The sequence below is a fragment of the Schistocerca serialis genome, chromosome 6, assembly GCF_023864345.2.
Source record: "Schistocerca serialis cubense isolate TAMUIC-IGC-003099 chromosome 6, iqSchSeri2.2, whole genome shotgun sequence".
Classification (NCBI taxonomy): Eukaryota; Metazoa; Arthropoda; class Insecta; order Orthoptera; family Acrididae; genus Schistocerca; species Schistocerca serialis.
This window is the reverse complement of record NC_064643.1, coordinates 334,931,225-334,952,577: the sequence shown is the minus strand read 5'-3', so window position 1 is coordinate 334,952,577 and position 21,353 is coordinate 334,931,225. Positions and strand designations below refer to the sequence as shown.

Sequence of the window (21,353 nt, the reverse complement as noted above, 5' to 3'; positions counted from 1 at the left end):
TGAGCGAGGACGTATAGTGGGCATGCGGGAGGCCGGGTGGACGTACCGCCGAATTGCTCAACACGTGGGGCGTGAGGTCTCCACAGTACATCGATGTTGTCGCCAGTGGTCAGCGGAAGGTGCACGTGCCCGTCGACCTGGGACCGGACCGCAGCGACGCACGGATGCACGCCAAGACCGTAGGATCCTACGCAGTGCCGTAGGGGACCGCACCGCCACTTCCCAGCAAATTAGGGACACTGTTGCTCCTGGGGTATCGGCGAGGACCATTCGCAACCGTCTCCATGAAGCTGGGCTACGGTCCCGCACACCGTTAGGCCGTCTTCCGCTCACGCCCCAACATCGTGCAGCCCGCCTCCAGTGGTGTCGCGACAGGCGTGAATGGAGAGACGAATGGAGACGTGTCGTCTTCAGCGATGAGAGTCGCTTCTGCCTTGGTGCCAATGATGGTCGTATGCGTGTTTGGCGCCGTGCAGGTGAGCGCCACAATCAGGACTGCATACGACCGAGGCACACAGGGCCAACACCCGGCATCATGGTGTGGGGAGCGATCTCCTACACCACTGGTGATCGTCGAGAGGACACTGAATAGTGCACGGTACATCCAAACCGTCATCGAACCCATCGTTCTACCATTCCTAGACCGGAAAGGGAACTTGCTGTTCCAACAGGACAATGCACGTCCGCATGTATCCCGCGCCACCCAACGTGCTCTAGAAGGTGTAAGTCAACTACCCTGGCCAGCAAGATCTCCGGATCTGTCCCCCATTGAGCATGTTTGGGACTGGATGAAGCGTCGTCTCACGCGGTCTGCACGTCCAGCACGAACGCTGGTCCAACTGAGGCGCCAGGTGGAAATGGCATGGCAAGCCGTTCCACAGGACTACATCCAGCATCTCTACGATCGTCTCCATGGGAGAATAGCAGCCTGCATTGCTGCGAAAGGTGGATATACACTGTACTAGTGCCGACATTGTGCATGCTCTGTTGCCTGTGTCTATGTGCCTGTGGTTCTGTCAGTGTGATCATGTGATGTATCTGACCCCAGGAATGGGTCAATAAAGTTTCCCCTTCCTGGGACAATGAATTCACGGTGTTCTTATTTCAATTTCCAGGAGTGTATATACGTCTTAGATGTTGCCGACCGTAGCGCCGCCACAAGAGGTACGGATTTCGTGTCCACTGCTGAAGCACGCTGTGCACACTCCTTTGCTCTAGTCTCCATAATCTCAACCGCTGTCGTTCGCGCGCGCTTTCCATCTTTCTCCGAGTCCCCCCGTAAAAATGAAGCCCCTACAAGAAAACCTTTCCATCTATCTTCCTCCTAAATTTGGGGGGGAAACCCTGCGTTGGCAACACTGGACCCGCAAGTCCCATCTCCTCCAAAAAATATGGCCCTCCAATAAACTATGCCGCCAACTTACATCACACAGTTACGTCTGCATAATGAAGCGGTACCTGTTGAGTACGAGCGGATTTTCCGTTGCCCATTGTAGTTCTGTGCATTGATATGACATTGGAGATGGAAATGAGTTTCATCTGTCAACATAATGTTATGTGGCCATTGATTGCCCACTTCCATGCGAGCAAGAAATAACAAACATTTGTCTTGTCCAAAGTTCTGGCAATTCCCTGTGCACTGCGCACCATTCCACGATCCCACTTGCAATAATGTGCCCACATCATCTACTGACGATAGATCAACTGTTTAGCTTCCTCTGCCACAATGCATAAAAAAACTGATTTCGATTTTTTCCCAGACTCTTGGCAGACATTGGACCAGCACCTTTTTTCAGACTCCTGAGTGTCCAGATCTCCTGCAAAGTTACTGGCGTACAGACTCGTCTCTTGTAAAAGAGCTATACCAACAGCGCGCGATCCTACATTGAGAGACATACCAAGCGAATTGAGGAACAGGCGTGTACCGCGTGTATTTTATTTTGCATGATGTACCGCTTAGAGCGCCATCGATTGGTAAAATTTTGTTAAATTTTTTTGTTTCCTCGACATTTCCCCGCCTTTTATATTATTCCATTCAAATTTGACACCATTCTGGGCAGTGGTTCGTTTTTATAGCCTTCTAAAACTAGAACTTCAATTATAAAGCACCCTGTAATTTGTTACAAACATGTTGTGCATTCAGACTAAAACAGATACCATGATACGACTAGTCCTTGCCAAAAAGGGGGTTAACCCTTTTTTCTGTATTATTTTTTTAAAATTTGGCATGCGTGTTCATTGGATCCGCACATAGGAGTAATTCACTTCGACATGGAAAGTGTCAATGCAATTATACAAATACAATTAATATGGCTTAATAGCATAGTACAATAATATAAATAAAAGTAAGTATAAATTTTTCTTACTAACTGAATAACAACATGTATTTTTTTATTCAAGAAGTCCATTAAAAGTGTATATGGGAACTTTTAATTATTTCTGGAAAAGAATTCCTCTAAGGAGTACAGTGGTCAAGTAGATATTTTTTTAATGTGCGTCTGAATAGCATTTCATATTCTCTTGTACATTTAATATAATTAGGCAGTGCATTAAAAGTCTTAATAGCATCATGCTTTACTACCTTCTGTGCAAGTGACAGATTTTTAGTTCAAAATGGAGATCATCTTATAGTTGTGGTATGAACAATTTGTTTCGTACTGAGCATAGTTTTAATGAAAAAATTCGTCAGAGCGTATGTGTACTAACGAATTGTTGTCTGTATTCCTAACTGTGTGAAGAGTTTTCTACATGAGGATCGTGGAGAAACTGCGCAAATAATTCTGACTTTTTTGTTTTTACTGGTGAATTACCCCAGAAGATTACGCCATTACTCATTAACGAGTGAAAGTACTCAAAATAAGCTGGTTTTAAAATGATTTCTGCAAGATGAACGATGATTCTTAAATCAAATGTTGCTGGTGACAGTCTTTTTAGAGTCATGGACACATGCTGTTCCCAGTTGAGCCTAATGTCAACATCAACCCCTAGGAATTTAGTGGTGTGCACCTGTTCTAGTACCTGGGTGTGGTGTGCAATGACTGTTTCCTGGATTTTTATTTTTAGTATGGAACTGAATAAAATTAGTTTTTTAATATTAACTGAAAGAGAATTAATTGTAAACCAGGCTGTAGCTTCTCTGAGTATGTCATGAACATCTGGCTCCAGATCGGTAGTGGACGTGCTATCTACCACAATGGTTGTATCAGCAGCAAACATTGTGAATTCACATTTTTTGCTAATGGAGAGTGGTAGACCATTAACATATGTTAAAAATAGTAAGGGCCGAAGGACAGATCCCTGGGGAACCCGATGCTGTATTTTGCCCCATTCAGAAGCCACTGTATTAAGATATCCATTGTTGCAGCCATGTAGGACCACCTTTTGTTTCCTATCGTCGAGATATGATTTTAACAAATTACCTGTAGGCCATTTGATTCCATAATGATAGGCCTTCTCTAAGAGTACCTTGCAGTTTACAAATCAATAACCTTGGGAAGGTCACAGAAGACACCAACTGTTGGCTTCTTACTGTTACAAGACTCAAAGATGACATTTGTGAGTATATGGCACACTGTCAAAACCCCATTATGAAAACCAAACTGTCCATGGTTAATAATATTGTGGTTATCTATGTAGGCCACAATCCTGTTATACACTGTTTTTTTCAAGAACCTTCGAAAATGTTGTTAACAGAGAGACAAGATGATAATTCGTGACATCGGTAGCATTGTTGGACATGTAGAGAGGTCTCACAACGGCGTATTTCATTCTCTCTGGAACAACTCCTTCGCAAAGAGATGTGTTGCAAACATGAACAGATACTACACTTACTTCATTACTCCAGACTTTAAACAGCTTGCTAGAGATTTTACCTATGCCTGAAGATCTTTTACTTTTTAATGAGTGAATTATTTTTTAGTTTCATTGACGGCTACCTGTTTTACATTTATAACATTAGAAATTTCAGTGAGGTTATGTTTCAGATTATCTGTAGTTTCGCTTAGATCACCACTGCAACCTATTTGAGAATTGACAGTTAAAAAGTGGTTGTTATATGTCTGCTAATTGTTTACTGACAACTATTTTCGAATCGTTAATTTTTAAGATGGTAGTTTTTATGGAGGTGGTTTGAAAAGATCTCGGAACGTAATAGAAAAAAAGTGCTTTGTTCCAATGCCTTGATCCCATTTCGAAAGAGTTTCCTCCATGCCTGCAAAATAGTTGTCAACTCCGACTGTCAATTATTCGTTTGAGGTGAACCTTCGTCCACCAAAATTCATACCTAGTTCGTGTAATTTTGCCATGGCGACTGCACACGTTTTTGCTCCAACTTCAAGAGTTGGGGCACCCATCTTGCAGATAATTTTTTAATTTGTAATTCTTCAGTTAAAATGTGATATACCCTTTCAGATAACATCTGGCAAGCGTGGGCAATTCCACGCACTTTCAATCGGCGATCCTCCATGACCATTTTGTGCACTTTTGCAATGATCTCTGGAATAGTGACACATCTTGGCCGACCACTGCGCAGATCTTCATCTGAGCTCTCCGGACCAAATGTCCTTTGCATTCATACTTTTCTTTACGAAGTACTTAATCACTCCTTGAATTTCGATTTTATTTTTTCCGTCTTCGTTCTGAATTTATTATTTGAACAGCATAATTTCAGAAATTATGCACATGGTCTTTGATTTACTAATTACTTTTGTTAAAATTTAACAGTATGTCCTATGATAGTTAAGCTGGAAAGGATTATTCAGGTTTCTGGATATCATATACAGTTCTCATTTTTTCTGACATGATAGTTGTATGCCGTCGGTGGACCATGATATTTTACCAGATTGCCTGCCCTGTAGTCTGTAGATCTTTTTTAGGAAGACAGATATACCCGATTGTTCATCACTAAATAAATATATTTTATATTAGTGTTACCTGCGAGATAAACATGCCTCCAGTCAGTCTCCTGAAGGTGTAATTTGAACTCTTTGAATATTTTTCCTCATTCATGTTTCTAATGGTTTTCCATTGAGCACTAGCATTACTCTGGTGTGTGTTAAAGCTGTTAATGGTTAGTATTTCCTCGTCGTGATCAGAGAGACCGAGTGCTGGAAGTGGCAGTAGTTCTTGTAGGCAAACTAACAGGGGAGACAAGATTGTAGGTATGCATTAAATTTGCAATTTCTGCCTTCGAAGATGAGGTAACTAGGAAATCTCTATTAAAATCTATCACTATGATATCCCCATTTTTCCTTGTTAGATATGTTAGCACAGAATCTAATTGTTTTATAAACATTTTAAAATTACCAAATGGAGCCCTGTATACTGGCACAGTTGCCAATGTCTTGTCAGCTTTTGCTATTTCTGTAACACATACCTCGAAATGTTGCTCCACACAATATTTCTGTACATCTATTATATTAAACGACAGATTTTTTTCATGTAAATAGCTACCCCATCTCAACTCATATGCTTTCTACAATATGCGGTAGGTAATAGATAGTTTGGAATATTGAGCATTTCAATGCCAACAGTGACAAGGTGTTCTGTTAAGCACAGAATATGAGCACAATATGCATCTCCTGGTTCATCAATATTTATTGTAAGTTGCTCAACTTGCAAAACATGGTTCGAATATTTTGGTGGAAAATTGTGAGCTTATTATTAGTGGCATGGTTGGTTGAGGTACTGTCACAGTTGGGACTGAGATTTATTTCCTTTGACATACCATTATGATAGGGGAAATTTTCTTCAGGGAAGGTGGAACTGTTGTGCTAGTAACACTGGTATTTATTGGAATGGACTGTATTACTTACATATTGATTGCAACCTTCCCCAATCTGTGATGATACCATTAAAAAAATCCCCAATTACCTCTTGCATTTGAAATAATGGTCTAGTGGACAGCAACTGTTGTTTGTTTGCTATATGTTTACAGCTATATGATAACTGTATTTTATTTAATTTACTTGTGTATTATGGTTTGTGGCCTAATGCTTTTCTGTTAAAGATCTTTACTGTGCACCCATTTCCAAAGTTAAGTTTTATGATTTTCAAGGAAAGGGTAATTTTACCATTTACCTGTAGCTATTGAACCATGTTGATGCAGGGTTTCATATCTCTGTTTTTTAGGTGACGAGTAGTGCCCCTCATTCTTGTACCTGCGATTCATGCAACATGTAATGTGAGTATTGTGGACATTTTTTGTGGCATGGAATTACAGGAAATAATTACCTATCCTCTTACAATATTGCCTTAGACTTTCATGTGATAGTGTTACGTTTAACTGGTAGCCAGAAAAGGCAAAAATGCGGGTCTGAAGAAGTGACATAATGTTGCAGTTTGTTTCACGGGGTGTTCAGCTGCAAAGTGATGGTTTGTTCTGGAGATATTGTGCCAGTCTACTTGTGATACATTCTGTGTCAAATGATAGTACTACCTGAGTAAAATTATTGCTGTGTTCCTTGTAGTCATTTAGTGCATGAATATTTAGTTCTCACCACTCATGCTGGAGAATGTGAGTGTGTGCTAGGTTCCCCTGGCCAGCCTCGTTGTTTAGCCTGTCAAGAACCCTTCAGTAAAGTACAGCCTTAAAATTTAGCAGCAAATAATTTTCATATTAGTATTAGTTTTGTTGTTATTATTGTTATTATTATTATTATTATTATTGTTATTGTTAGTTTTAGTATTATTTATATACATATGATACTGTTATGCTTGGGTGTTGTGCTGCTAATGTTGGAAACCTAAACATGTAATCACAGATTTAGAAAGTAGAGGAAAAGCAATGTGAAATGCAGTACCAGTGTTGCCTGATAGTAAAAACCTAGGATTTCTTTGTTTAGGGGTAACAGAAGAACTTCATACAAGGTTTAGCTGTAATGATTGAAAAATGTCATTATTGCAGAAACAGTCAATGAGCTAAAATGGTTTTAAGTTGTGATGATTGAAGGTTTTGATAGAAGATTGGTATTATTGTTTTCATTGGGGGTGGGGGGTAGGGGGTACCTCTTCCATCTTTGAGTTTGCTGAAGAGCTGCTCAGATCTACATTTTAGTGTTTACTGCAGGTATTTATACCTTATGAAAAGTTAAATATTGGTTTCTACCTCTTGGATCATCTCTTTCTTTGACATAAGATAAGTAACGTATTTGACACTTCAACACCTCTCCTTTAGGGTTACATTCTACATTTCCTTGTCATTGAATGCTTCATTGAGAGACAGAGACAGAGAGAGAGAGAGAGAGAGAGAGAGAGAGAGAGAGCTGCTCTACACTGTACTTTGATGAACACCCCATGGCTTGAAAGTATCAAAGTACAATTTATAGACTTAGTTTATATTCCAGTGAACTGTTCTCTGCATTTCTACTAAGAAAAAAAACTGCCAGTGGATGATGATGATGATGATGATGATGATGATGTTTGGCCCAAAGACTGATAGACTGGTTTGATGCAGCAGCTCTCCACACCCTAGTCTGTGCAAACCTCTAAATCTCCAAATAACTATTGCAGCCCCCATCCACTTCAGCCTGCTTACTGTATTCATATCTTGATCCCCCTCTATAATTTTTACATTCCACACTTCTCTTCAGTATAGAATTGTCAATCAGTCCCTTCTATTAGTCAAGTTGTGGTGCGTTCCACCCCACCCCAAGTTTTATTCAGCATTATCTACCCACCTAATCTCCTGTAGCACCACAGTTGAAATACATCTGATCTTTTATTGCCCAAACTGTTTACTGTCCATGTTTTGCTTCTGTACTAGACTACACTCCAGACAAGTAACTTCAGAAAAATCTTCCCAACACACAAATTTAAATTTGATGTCAACAAATTTCTCTTCTTCAGAAACGCTTTGCTTCCCGTTGCTAGTATACACTTTATTCCTTTGTACTTACGCCATAACCAGATACTTTATTGTCAAAATAGCAAAACTTTTCTACTACTTCTTGTGTCATTTCCTGATGTTTCCTCAGCATCGTCTGATTTGACTACTTTCTGTGTTAACCTTGCTTTCTTTTGGTGTTGTATTCATCTTATATCCTCCTTCCAAAGATGCTATCCATTGTGTTCAGTAGGTCTTCAAAGTCTTTTGCCACCTTGAGCAGTGGTTTCCAACCTTTCTGTGCAGTTGATGTTTGCTGGTACCCCCTCTCTCTCTCTCATGCCATTGCCAGAACTGGGACCTAACTAAACTTTAGAGTGAAAAAGAATTTTCTTTGGTCACTTTTATTTTTGAAATGGTGAAAGATAAATATTATTTACTTATGTGGATATTTTACTAAATCAAAACTAGAGAGTCAGAAAGGTGTTTGGTACCGCTTATTTCTGACAGTCTTTCTGTATTTGGCTTGTTCACCATCAGTGCACATAATGAGTCATGCTCAAAGTCCATTCAGTCTTTTTTTTTTCTCTCCCAAAACTTGTTCTATCGACAGCTCCTGCTCAGAAAAAAAAAGAGATAAATGTCCACAATGACAGTAAAGACTTGTAACATGCTTCCTCTGCATCAACCCTCTGCCTAGTAACACTTGCTTCTCACACACCCTGCACCATCAAAAACCACCAAGCTAAAATGTATGCACTACACTTACTGTTGGTAAATCACTTGACTGCTAATTTCCTTGCTGAACTCGCAGTAGTTGAAAGACTTCAGGCTACTAATTCTTTGTGTCTGACCAATGCCCCTGCTACTACTAAATAATAATAATAATAATAATAATAATAATAATAATAATAATAAAAAGAAGAAATTAACACAACTAATTGAAATATCCATACGCAATACAGCAAATATACAGAAGAAAACAGGAGAAAAAATTGAAAAATACATCCAACTGGCTGAGGAAGTCAAGGACATGTGGCATCAGGATAAAGTTGACATTATACCAATTATACTTTCAACTACAGGAGTCATACTACGCAATATCCACCAGTACATCAATGCAATACAGCTACATCCAAACTTATATATACAACTTCAGAAATCCGTAATTATTGATACATGTTCAATTACCCGAAAGTTCCTAAACGCAATGTAGCATATACCGTACAGTTAAAACGAAGTGACGCTTGATCAAGGTCCGCGTCACTTTCATTCCGAACCAGACCTAAGGTCTGAGAAAGGAAAGATAATAATAATAATAATAATAATAACATTGCTAACTTACATAACCGGTGTTAGAAGATTGAAAAATTGTGATAATGGTATGATCTTTCAAAATAGTTTAGTTTTATGACTGAAACACAGTAAAATCATTTTAATTGTCACTCATCAGAATATTTAATTTTACCACTCTCTTGGTAATTATCCCCAAGTTTAGAACCACTGATCTAGAATCAAATGGGTATCCTGAATATGTGAATTACTGACAACAGACTTCCACAGATATGTTAAGTGAGTACATTACTGTAGATATCGAGTGAGGTGTTCATTGGATATTAAGTGGGTGAAGACTTTAACATAATACTGACTAGTCATGAGATCCTGAACTTTTGCGTAGATGTTATCTCTTAGGTTTCTTGAACCAGGCGGAAGATTTTGGGGGGAGTTTGGCATACGTCCTTTTTAGTATTTCGGAAACTACACAATAATTTGGAAAATGCTTGGTTACATTTTGCTAAGTTAGATGAATTATATATTACAGCAGTAATTTAATTTACGGATTATGTATTGAGTTAATCAAATGTAAAGAATTGCGTAACCATTTTGTATGTCTGTGTTGGAAGTAACCCACTTGATAAAAGAAGATAGGAGCCAGTGGCTCTTTCAGAGAGAAGGGTTGAAGAGGGGTGAAGGGTTGAAGAAGGGTGAAGGAAAAAGACTGAAGAGGTCTAGGAAAAGAGGCAGATTTTGGGAAATTCGGCCAGAACCGTGGGTTATTACCCCTGTGGTAAGTCTCCCCTGACCAGCGGTTCTAAGTGATTTTCTCAAAATCTAGTCATTTTCCTACACACCTCTTCCTACACACCTCTTCCTACACACCTCTTCCTACACACCTCTTCCTACACACCTCTTCCTACACACCTCTTCCTACACACCTCTTCCTACACACCTCTTCCTACACACCTCTTCCTACACACCTCTTCCTACACACCTCTTCCTACACACCTCTTCCTACACACCTCTTCCTACACACCTCTTCCTACACACCTCTTCCTACACACCTCTTCCTACACACCTCTTCCTACACACCTCTTCCTACACACCTCTTCCTACACACCTCTTCCTACACACCTCTTCCTACACACCTCTTCCTACACACCTCTTCCTACACACCTCTCCCTACACACCTCTCCCTACACACCTCTCCCTACACACCTCTCCCTACACACCTCTCCCTACACACCTCTCCCTACACACCTCTCCCTACACACCTCTCCCTACACACCTCTCCCTACACACCTCTCCCTACACACCTCTCCCTACACACCTCTCCCTACACACCTCTCCCTACACACCTCTCCCTACACACCTCTCCCTACACACCTCTCCCTACACACCTCTCCCTACACACCTCTCCCTACACACCTCTTTCCTACACACCTCTTTCCTACACACCTCTTTCCTACACACCTCTTTCCTACACACCTCTTTCCTACACACCTCTTTCCTACACACCTCTTTCCTACACACCTCTTCCCTACACACCTCTTCCCTACACACCTCTTCCTACACCTTCAACCCTTCCACTTGAAGGAGGAGCCACTGGCTCTGGAAGCTTGCCTGATTATACAACCTTCATGTATGTGTGTGTTCTGCTGCCACTTGGTGAGTAGATTTTTATCTACTCAATTAAATTATTTTGTCATCAGTTTCCTGTACTAGACTCTTCTTTTCTTTCCATTAATTTCAAATGCTTGGTTTTACCATATTGTCATGCCTCCTTTTTTCTTTCTGAAGCTTTTTTTCATCATTCCTTTTCCTAGCCTGATCCTTTCATTATGAGCTAATTCACTTCATGTAGGACACTTCAACTCCTTCCCTGATAATGTTAGTAGATTTTTTCCAAACATTAGTTGACAGGCAGCAAATCCAGAAGATTCATTTTGCAGGTAGTTGATTATAGTCTCAAAATTGTGTATATGGCTGGCCCAAATAGTGCGGTATTTACTACACTATGTGCAGCATAATCTGTTGCTATCATCTTCTTTTACATTTCATTCTCTTCCCTTCTAAAAGATGTGGCAGAAAGTGAGCTGACAGTGAATAACATGCTGAAAGATCTGAGTGAAGCTTGTGTGGAATATAGGATACACATAAACACAGGAAAAACAGTGTGTGGTTATCAGTACAAGACGCAGACTATCCAATATTAAAATAGGACAATCTACCATTAGCTAAGTAAGTGCATTTAAACATCTTGGAAGCACAATAACTGAAGACTTGAGATGTCACCTGGAGGTGCAAACTCGAATTGCCATAGCGAAGGAGTCCTTCAACAGAAAGAGGAGACTCTTATGTGGAAAGTTAGATAAAGGACTACAGAAAAGGCTTAGCAAATGTTTTGTCTAGAGTGTGGCACTATATGGGACAGAAACATGGATGCTGAGACAAGAGGATGGAAAAAGGTTAGAAGCATTTGAGATGTGGATGTGGAGGAGAATTGAGAGAATAAGCTGGATGGAAAGAGTGAGTAATGAAAGAGTATTCGAAAGGGTTGGTGAGAGATGATGTCTGCTGAAGTTTGTAAGAAAAAGGTAAAAGAACTGGTTGGGGCATTCATTGAGAAGGGAGTGCTTGCTAGCAGATGCTTTGGAAGGATTGGTTTGTGGGAGAAGACTGAGAGGAAGAAGGAGATACAAGATGATAGATGGCATAAAGGGAAGAGGAAATTATGCAGACCAGAAGAGGATGGCAGAAGACCGGACAGCCTGGAGGATTTTGGTACTCCCACATTATGAAAATGATCTATCTAGTTTTTCTACAGAAGTTTTAGTATTGGGTTTCTTTATAGGGAAAAGTTTTAAATGTTTGTTTGGAAAAATATGTAAAACTGCAAAAATATTTTTGCATCCTTAAACAATGGAAAATCCAGTATGGAATGTAGCAATATTACGAAAAGGGTTGTTGCACTCAACCCTATAATGGAGATGCTGAGTCACAGATGGACACAGCAAAAAGACTGTCACAAAATGAGTTTTTGGCAGACAGGGCCTTTGTCAAAAATAAACAAATGTGCAAAAGTGCATCTCTCTGTGTGTGTGTGTGTGTGTGTGTGTGTGTGTGTGTGTGTGTGTGTCAGCATCTCCGCTATATGGTGAGTAGCAACTATCATTTTCATAATATATTTATGTACTCTGGTTGAAGTAAGCTGTGGCCCAAGCAAAGTGACGGCACTTAATTCTTTTGGGGCATTCGGATGAATAGAGGGCAATAAACCCTCCGTTGGTACAGTAAGTGGCTGTTTGCGCTTATCACATCCATTCTCCACAAGTTGTGAGTATTCTGACTTCCTGGACTTAAGCCATCATTTTGCTTGTCACATAGTGACAACATCTCTCTGCAAAAAGTCATCAGTTTCTTCACATGTTTCTGAGGGAAACATAGTTTCCAGTTTTCTTTATCTAGGTAGTTTCTTCAAAATAGTAGATCCTTGTACATAATACTGTTTAAGTTCTGTGTCTTTATTCTGTTCCATTCTCATTTACTTCAAATTCCTCTAATTAATTTTTCATCTCTTAGCCCCTCCAAATGAAACGCTTATTTGTCCCTCATTTATATCTTGATTATCAACACCTCTTTTTTTTTGCAGTGGCATTCTGAACAGAATGGGTCCCTCCCTTTTTGATATTAGTTTACAGATCAAACTGCTGCAAATGTAATGTCCATCTGGTCAATCTTAGGATGCTTTAACCTACAGTGTTGTAGAAAACTAAAAGCTTTGTGTTATGTGTGAACTATTGGTTTTTGACCAAATAATCTCCCTCAAATGGGCTGTAGTTCAGTAATGTAATTTTTTTCTGTGTTTGTAAAGTCATGTTGGCAAAATCAAGTACTCTAATATCCACATCTGTAAATGTTTCTATTAACTGAGAAATTTCAGCCTCCAAACCTCAAACTTATTGATGCTCATTAAAAAAATAGACAAAGAATAGTCTGGATGGTAAAATAATTTACAGTTGACTGATTCCCTCTTTAAATTTTGAGAAGCCTCGTCACAATCTGATGTCCAGTTCCATACAACATTTTTCTTTAACATATTACCCAAACAAGGATAATTATTGTTCATTCACGAATTTTCTCTGGTATCAAAGTAAACTGAACATAGCTTCTTTTATTGTTATTATTATTATTACCATCTTTTCTATTTAGTTAATTAATTAATTAATTTTTTTGCTGGGAAGTCTGCAATTGCTTTCAGTTTTTTGGACCAAGTTGTCCCCTTTTCATTAATTATTTGTTGTAAAAGTGAATTAGCTTTCTTAACAAATACAGACTTATGAAGTTGCAATTTTGTACTGCTTTTGAAAATAGCTTTAAGACCTTCATGTAACTCTCTACAGGGTGCATGCCAATCAGGACTAGTGAAAAAGATGTTATCTTCATAAACTTTCACATAATTACGCAGTTCATTACTGAAACTTTATCAATAGCTCTAATGAACATACAAAGAGACTTTGTCCAAAGGGTATTACACTGTGTTGGAAGCACTTACCTTCATGCAAAAAAGCTGTACATGGTTGGATTCTTTAGCCTAACTAATGTTCCCTTAACTACAGGCTGCAACGCAGAAAGTGAGAAATTTATATCGAGAAAATTTTTGCAAAACTCTTCAGTATTGCATGGTTTATTACTTTTCCTTAAAACCACTGTATTTAATCTTCTCGCATCCAAAACAACCCTGACAACCCCCTCTCTTTTCCCCCAGCTGTTCTTGAGACATTATTGTACCTACTGTCTGAGCTTTCTGTTGTTCACTTTTGCAATATATTATCAGTGTTCTTTATTATGGTGTCCTGCTGGGAGTATGGGATAGGAGAGTGCTTAATGATTAATAAGGAATGTTTCATGTTCTTTCAATTCGACTTCTTCCGTGACGGCTTCAGAAAACTTGTTCATCATTGGCAGAAATGTATCCTATTGGCTGGTGATAATGTGGAAAAGTAAGTATTGGCAATTAAAGATCACATTCTAAGGATTATTTCTGTGTTTGATTTATTAAAATATTCCCATCCAGACCTAATTAACGAAGGTGGAGGCATTACTTTTCATTCAGCTCTTGTATATTGCCTTAGTTCATTTCCCATGTATACCCATTTTAAAAGCTTCCCTCCTTTTTGTAGTACTGGTTTTTCATCTGAGCTCTTGATATTGATACAGTTTCTTCTTATTCCTTCAAAGGCCTCATTAATTTTCCCATAGGCATTATCTGTCTTTCTCCTAGTTATACATGACTCAATAGAGTTGCATATGTCCTCCAGCCATTCCTGCTTAGCGATTTTGCCCTTAGTCTCATTTTTTAGGTGTCTAAATTCCTTATCGCCTTCTTCATTAAATAATGATGCAGTGCTGCTTGTCAGCAATGGCTGATCGGTAGTAGGTTGGCAGAAGGTGTAATACAGTTTGGTTTTAAGCTTGCATCTACATACGTGCTCTGTAAGTCACTGTAAAGCATATGACACATGGTATGTAGCATTATACTAAAATTTATGGTTTATTGTTGTTCCAGTCACATATGGAACGTGAAAAGAATGTCTTGAATGCTTCTGTGTACACTGTATTGAGGCTAATACTGTTCTTGCAATCCCTTTGGGAGATATATATAAGGGGACTGAATATATTCCTCTGCTCTTCATTTATTCCAGTTCTTGAATCTTGTAAGCATTGACATCTATATTAATGTGACTGCTAATTCAGGTTTTTCAACATTTCCAGTATGTTCTCCAGTGAGTCAGAGGTGCTTTAGACCATGTGTGCTGTCATTCTTTGCGTACCTCTGATATATCCCCTGTTAGTCCTGATTGTAGGGGCCTCACACACTAGAACAGTGTTCTAAGATGGAACACACAACTGTAAGCAGTCTTCTTCATGGACTGACTTCATTTTCCCAGCATTCTTCCAGTGAACATAAGCCTGCCACCTGCTTTACCTTTTACTGGCCATACATGATCATTTCTTTTCATTTCCATACAAGTTTGGTTAAACCCACATTTTTGTGCAAGTTAAGATGGATTCTGATTGCCTCATTGATATTGCAGTCATAGGATACTAGTTTCCTGTGTTTTATGAAGTGCACAGTTTTAAATTTCTGTAAACTTAAAACAAGCACCACTTTAAAATCTAATAAAGATCTAACTGAATATTTGTTGAAATTTTTCGGGTAATAGTTACTTATAGATAACTGCATCATGTGCAAAAGGTGTGAGGTTACTGTTCATATTGCTTACCAGGTCATTAATGCACAACAAGATCACGAAAGTCCCCAAAGTATTTACCTGGGGCATGACAGAAGTACCTTCTACTTATATTGATAACTCTACAAACAAAATTATATGCTGTGTCCTAACAAGAAATTCTGAATCTAGTTACAAATTTTGGTTGATACTCATGTGATTGTACATTCATTAACATGTGCTATTATGGTACTGAGTCAAGTGCTTTTCAGAAGTAAAGGATTAATGCATCCACCTGTTAGTGTAAAACCTCATTTCTTGATTCCCCCCCCACCCCCCCCCCCCCCAAACTTCCTATAACTCTTGATATTTTTTCTTTGTATTCCCAATACTACGAGGTGCATTCAAGTTCTAAGGCCTCTGATTTTTTTTCTCCGGACTGGAAAGAGATAGAAACATGTGCATTGTTTTAAAATGAGGCCGCGTTCATTGTCAATACGTCCCAGAGATGGCAGCACCGTATGGCAGATGGAATTTTACCGCCAGCGGCGAGAATGAGAACTGTTTTAAATACTTAAAATGGCGACGTTTTCCTTACTTGAACAGCGTGCAGTCATTCGTTTTCTGAATTTGCGTGGTGTGAAACCAATTGAAATTCATCGACAGTTGAAGAAGACACGTGGTGATGGAGTTATGGATGTGTCGAAAGTGCGTTCATGGGTGTGACAGTTTAATGAAGGCAGAACATCGTGTGACAACAAACCGAAACAACCTTGGGCTCGCATAAGCCAGTCTGACGACATGATCGAGAAAGTGGAGAGAATTGTTTTGGGGGATCGCCGAATAACTGTTGAACAGATTGCCTCCAGAGTTGGCATTTCTGTGGGTTCTGTACACACAATCCTGCATGACGACCTGAAAATGCGAAAAGTGTCATCCAGGTGGGTGCCACGAATGCTGACGGACGACCACATGGCTGCCTGTGTGGCATGTTGCCAAGCAATGTTGATGCGCAACGACAGCATGAATGGGACTTTCTTTTCGTCGGTTGTGACAATGGATGGGACGTGGATGCTATTTTTCAATCCAGAAACAAAGCGCCAGTCAGCTCAATGGAAGCACACAGATTCACCGCCACCAAAACAATTTCGGGTAACCACCAGTGCTGAAAAAAATGATGGTGCCCATGTTCTGGGACAGCGAGGGCGTAATCCTTACCCATTGCGTTCCAAAGGGCACTACGGTAACAGGTGCATCCTACGAAAATGTTTTGAAGAACAAATTCCTTCCTGCACTGCAACAAAAACGTCCGGGAAGGGCTGCGCATGTGCTGTTTCACCAAGACAACGCACCCGCACATCAAGCTAATGTTACGCAACAGTTTCTTCGTGATAACAACTTTGAAGTGATTTCTCATGCTCCCTACTCACCTGACCTGGCTCCTAGTGACTTTTGGCTTTTTCCGACAATGAAAGACACTCTCCGTGGAATCATGGCGTCAGCGTTGTGAAAAATGTGTACGTCTGCAGGGCGATTACGTCGAGAAGTAACGCCAGTTTCATTGATTTCGGATGAGTAGTTAATTAGAAAAAAAATCGGAGGCCTTAGAACTTGAATGCACCTCGTAAACTTCTTTGAGACTGTATAAGTCTTCCACTCTGCAGCTGTGTTTGCTCTCTATTGAAACTTTGTGACAGCTTAAAAAGTAGGAGAGAAGTACAAGCAGACCTGAATTAGTCCTGACAACACACTGTTTTCACTTACCATGAAGTTTAATGGTTCAGACTGCTTTGCTTACCTAGATATACTTTGTATAATACCATGAAAGGAGAGAGCAAAAAAAGAAAACTTAGTGATATAAACATTAAGGCATTTAAAAAATCTTAGTTATCTCTAACAGACCAGTGCCATAAAGGTAACAGCTGAGCTTAAAACACACCTAGAGAACATTGTGTCATTGGAAACAATGAGGAATTCAGTACCTTCCTCTAGCATTTCTCCAGGAATTGGAGCAGTTTCTTTGCTAAGAATAGTTATCCTGTCATGTGATGAAAACCACCTATTATCCGGTATAATTTCAATGTTGTTAAAGTCTAAAGTTGTAAAGATAATTTTTGGCTACCCTGTCGGAATATTTATTTCCAAAAATTGCTTTCCTTAATGCAGTGTTGTTAGTAAGAAGCTATGAATTAAAAGTACAAAGTAAAATGTCCTGGCTGGAATGAAACAGTGGTAACATGTAATGCAACAACTCTCCATATAAGAGGTTTAAGGGAATAATGTGGTGCAAGGTATTGCAGCAGAATAGTATCTGAGGTATGGTAAAAACCTTGTTCATACGTTGTGGAAAACCTCTTCCGTGTGGCGAGTGGATGCCTTAATTTGTGCCTTCTAAAACAGAATACATTGTTGACTTTACACAAAAAGGATTTCCATGTACAATGGTTTTGGTCACTTCTTGTTTTAAAATAAATTTGTCACTTGACTTGGTGCACAGCAGTTCAGATGAAACAGTTCAATGTCTATGCTGTGTTAACAAAGGCTAATATTCATCTCTGCAACTATAGATAGCATTAATTGGGCGTTACAGAGAACAAACGTAAGGTAAGTCTTACATGTACTCTGTGAGTCAGTTTAGTAGATTTTAGTAAATAAGTTCTGTGCGTTGCTCATGTGCTGTGCGCTTATAATTTGGTTGGTGTGAATTATGCAGCATTAGCTTTTTACTTGAAAATTGGCTGACACCAGTTGACTATTTGCACCTTTCTGTGCCATAAAATTTTTCTTATGCATTGTAGTTAGTGTAACAAAGTAGACTACATCCAAGCAGTTGTTGTTGATGTCCCTTATTCATGATGTTGACATACGATACTAAATGCTTTTTTGTGGATTAGAATGTGTGGTGCCTTTCGCTTTCAAAATTGAAACTAGCTTCAGTGGATTTGAGAATATTGTCCTGCACATGTCGCTCTTTGAAAGTGATCTGTGATGGCCCATTTGTACATCAGCCAAATGGTTTTCATGTAGTGCTGTCTTTGCTGCATGGGGCTGCTTTTGCTAAATTGGCAAAAGCAATTTGCAAGTATTAAATTTGCAACTAATTTCTGTAACAGGGCACTCTTATAACAAGTATATTGCTGAATTTGTTTTTGATTCTACAAATTTATAAGTATTTTTCTTCTAAATTTCTGGGGAAGATTGTCAATACATGATCCTGTGTGCCCAGCTACTGTTGTCAGTTTTGAGATACAGTTTCAATCTTAATTTTAGTTGTCTTCATCAGATGCCATGGGCAAAGTTATTGTACCTCTCTGTTACAGAGTGAGATATCAAAACATGTGTGACTTAATGGAAGATAGTTTGCTAAAAGACGAGGAGGGTGTTATATGGTAACCCACTTCTGCTCTGAGTATTGATGTAATAGTGCCATGAAGGTTGTGCGTGCACCATGAAGTACTGTTGATATAGTTCACATCATGGAGTATGGTTCTGTAGGGTCCCTAAACCCTTTGGAGTCTGTAGTCATTGTTTTTGCAGATCTGTAGGAGACATTTCTGATCAAATATCGAGAGTTTGAGAAAATTTGTGATGGGTTAGAACTTCCTAAGTTACTGCGCTGTGGTACAAAATTGACAGTGGAAACAGGCCATTGGTAATCATCCATGATTCGGAAAAGTTGCTGTTTTTCAGAAAAGTTACTTTAGCTGTTATTAATTAATTTTGTCCTTTCTTATATTTCTTTCTGCAAACTTTGGGAAAATGTGTTGTAGTTTGAAAAATATTTAAAGCAATGTTGTAATGACAAAAAATGAATAGTTGAGACTGATTAGAGACATTCAAGAGTCAGTAAGGGATATATGCCTGTAAAACACTTCCTAGTAGCAATTCGTAAGGCCTCAGATTGTGGAAGTATATTATATTTGAAAATGACATATATTATTTTTGTGACAAAAAAATACATTGTCATGTGTAATCATCTGTTGTATTGTGTGAACAGGTCATAGCATCAAGTTTTTGAGTTTGTGTTGACTTAAGAGTTAAAAAAAGTGGTTGATATGCCCCTTTCCCTAAAAGGGGCATTTTACTAAAAAGAAATATTTATTGTTAATTCTGAGCACCTTGGAAAGTATTTAGTTTCTATTAATTGCTTGTTATTGTTACATATCAAGCAATTGTAATAGCACTTTCTTTCAGTACACAATTAATTTGTGTCAAGGAAACAAATGCACCTAGGAAACGTAAAAAAAGTATGGTTAGCTTACATGAGAGAGCTGTCCGTAAAGGAAGACAATGAAAATATTTATCGCGTGATTTCAACCCATTGTAAAGTGTTTGTGCTTCTCTGGTACTCAACTTATAACAGTTTGCTGTGAGATTTACGAACACACAATGTTAAAGTATTTCTGTGATCCAGTTGCCACTTCAGTGAAACCTATTTGGTGGTAAAACAATGGTTACATTTAGGTCATTTCATTATATTTGACTATACATTTGTTCTGTCCATAGAACATCCAATTGGTTGACTTTACCATTGTTATAGTACCTGAATATTTGTCATGAAGTAGTCTGTTGTATAGTTTATTTTGAAATGAACATCTCCAACGATCATCCTGTCAAATGATACAAGAGATATTAAGCAACATTGCATTGCTGAGAGATACATTCAGAATATACCCTTTGACAGGTTTGTGATGTTGACAAGCTCATCTGTTCTGTGTATAGAATTTACTGTATATGTTTGGTACTCTCCACATTCACTTGCACAGAGGCACATATCAAAAGCTATATTTTAGTATAGAATTTGAGTTAGGTGGTATGACTGCGAAGTCTGATGGCAAATTAGTTCCATGTATAAAAATAAAAAAAATTGTGTATAAATAAACAAATAAATAAATATCTTTATTGTGAAATTACAGATCCTGATCTCTAATTCTGATGAATTAGTATTTCTTTAGTATAAAATCACTATACACATATTCAGATTTGTGAGGCATTTTCAAAAGTAAGGTCTCATTGAGTATGAAGGAAGAACAATTAAGAGAATAAAACTGTTCCATAAACTACATTTCCATGTAAAATGTCTTTGAAGTTCCTGTTTAATATAAAATTCCACTATTTGGTAATAAAGCTAATATTTTATTGTTTCTAACATATATCCAGTTATTTATTCTTCTATAAAATTATTCAAAGAATGACTTACTTGGATAACATTTCAGTGCAATGTCAGTTTTAAGTGGAAACTGAGTCAGTTTCAAAGAAAAGTTAGTAATACAGATTTACATTAAAGTATTGTAACTTTGCCACTGTGTCTGAAGGTTTTTAGTGAGCTTAAAGGTTTTAAAAATAATTTACTATACGGAGATACTCAGACATTTAAATGAGATTCTGTGCTAATAAACTATTTTACATCAGTTTTTGGAGCTGAAATGGTGTTTACTAACAGCGCTGTAATATTTGTTCTTGACATTAAAAATAACTTTGAGGGACATTATTTGTTACTTTGGTATACAAAATAAAAGATGATACGAGGAAGTGCATTTATGAATGTGAATATGCTTTGAAAGCACTGATCAAGTCGTATTTATTTTTTAGGAGTCGCACATTAATACATTAATCAAAAATTCATTTAAATATAGCAAAAACAAATAAGTTTCTCTGATCAGCCTTACACGTCTGATCGCGTTTTCAAATAAATATGAGAGACCGACTGTCAGTTAAACACATGTTTAACTCTTGAACACGTTAACACACAAATTTGGCACCAGTCACCACGTTAAGATGAATTTTGTTGTTCCTAATGGAGTCTAGTTTAGTACTCATTCAGGTGGATGTCAGTATTGTTACGATGAGAAGAAAAATCTGTGGCTTGTCATCAGTTATAACATAGGAAAAAATTGACCCATTTATGTGGAAGAATATAATAAAAATAAGTGTTTTCACACCATAGCAGCTCAAATGTACTACCCATATTTTTGACATCCGTGGAGTGTTTTCCAAGCTCGCAGACCAGCAATAATTCT

General features: G+C 38.4%; 1 protein-coding gene across 6 annotated transcripts in view; it reads left to right on the top strand.

Annotated features, from left to right (window-relative positions):
• The window catches only part of LOC126483630 (uncharacterized), a 497,523-nt gene that overhangs the window by 223,782 nt on the left and 252,388 nt on the right, over positions 1–21,353 (top strand). For all 6 annotated transcript variants that reach the window (XM_050106684.1, XM_050106680.1, XM_050106683.1 and 3 more), the window contains one exon: positions 6,130–6,181. Coding sequence is in view for 3 of the 6 variants with exons in the window: in XM_050106683.1 (XP_049962640.1) it covers positions 6,168–6,181 (14 nt within the window). In the remaining 3 variants the exon portion in view is untranslated. The remainder of the gene's footprint in view (positions 1–6,129; positions 6,182–21,353) is intronic.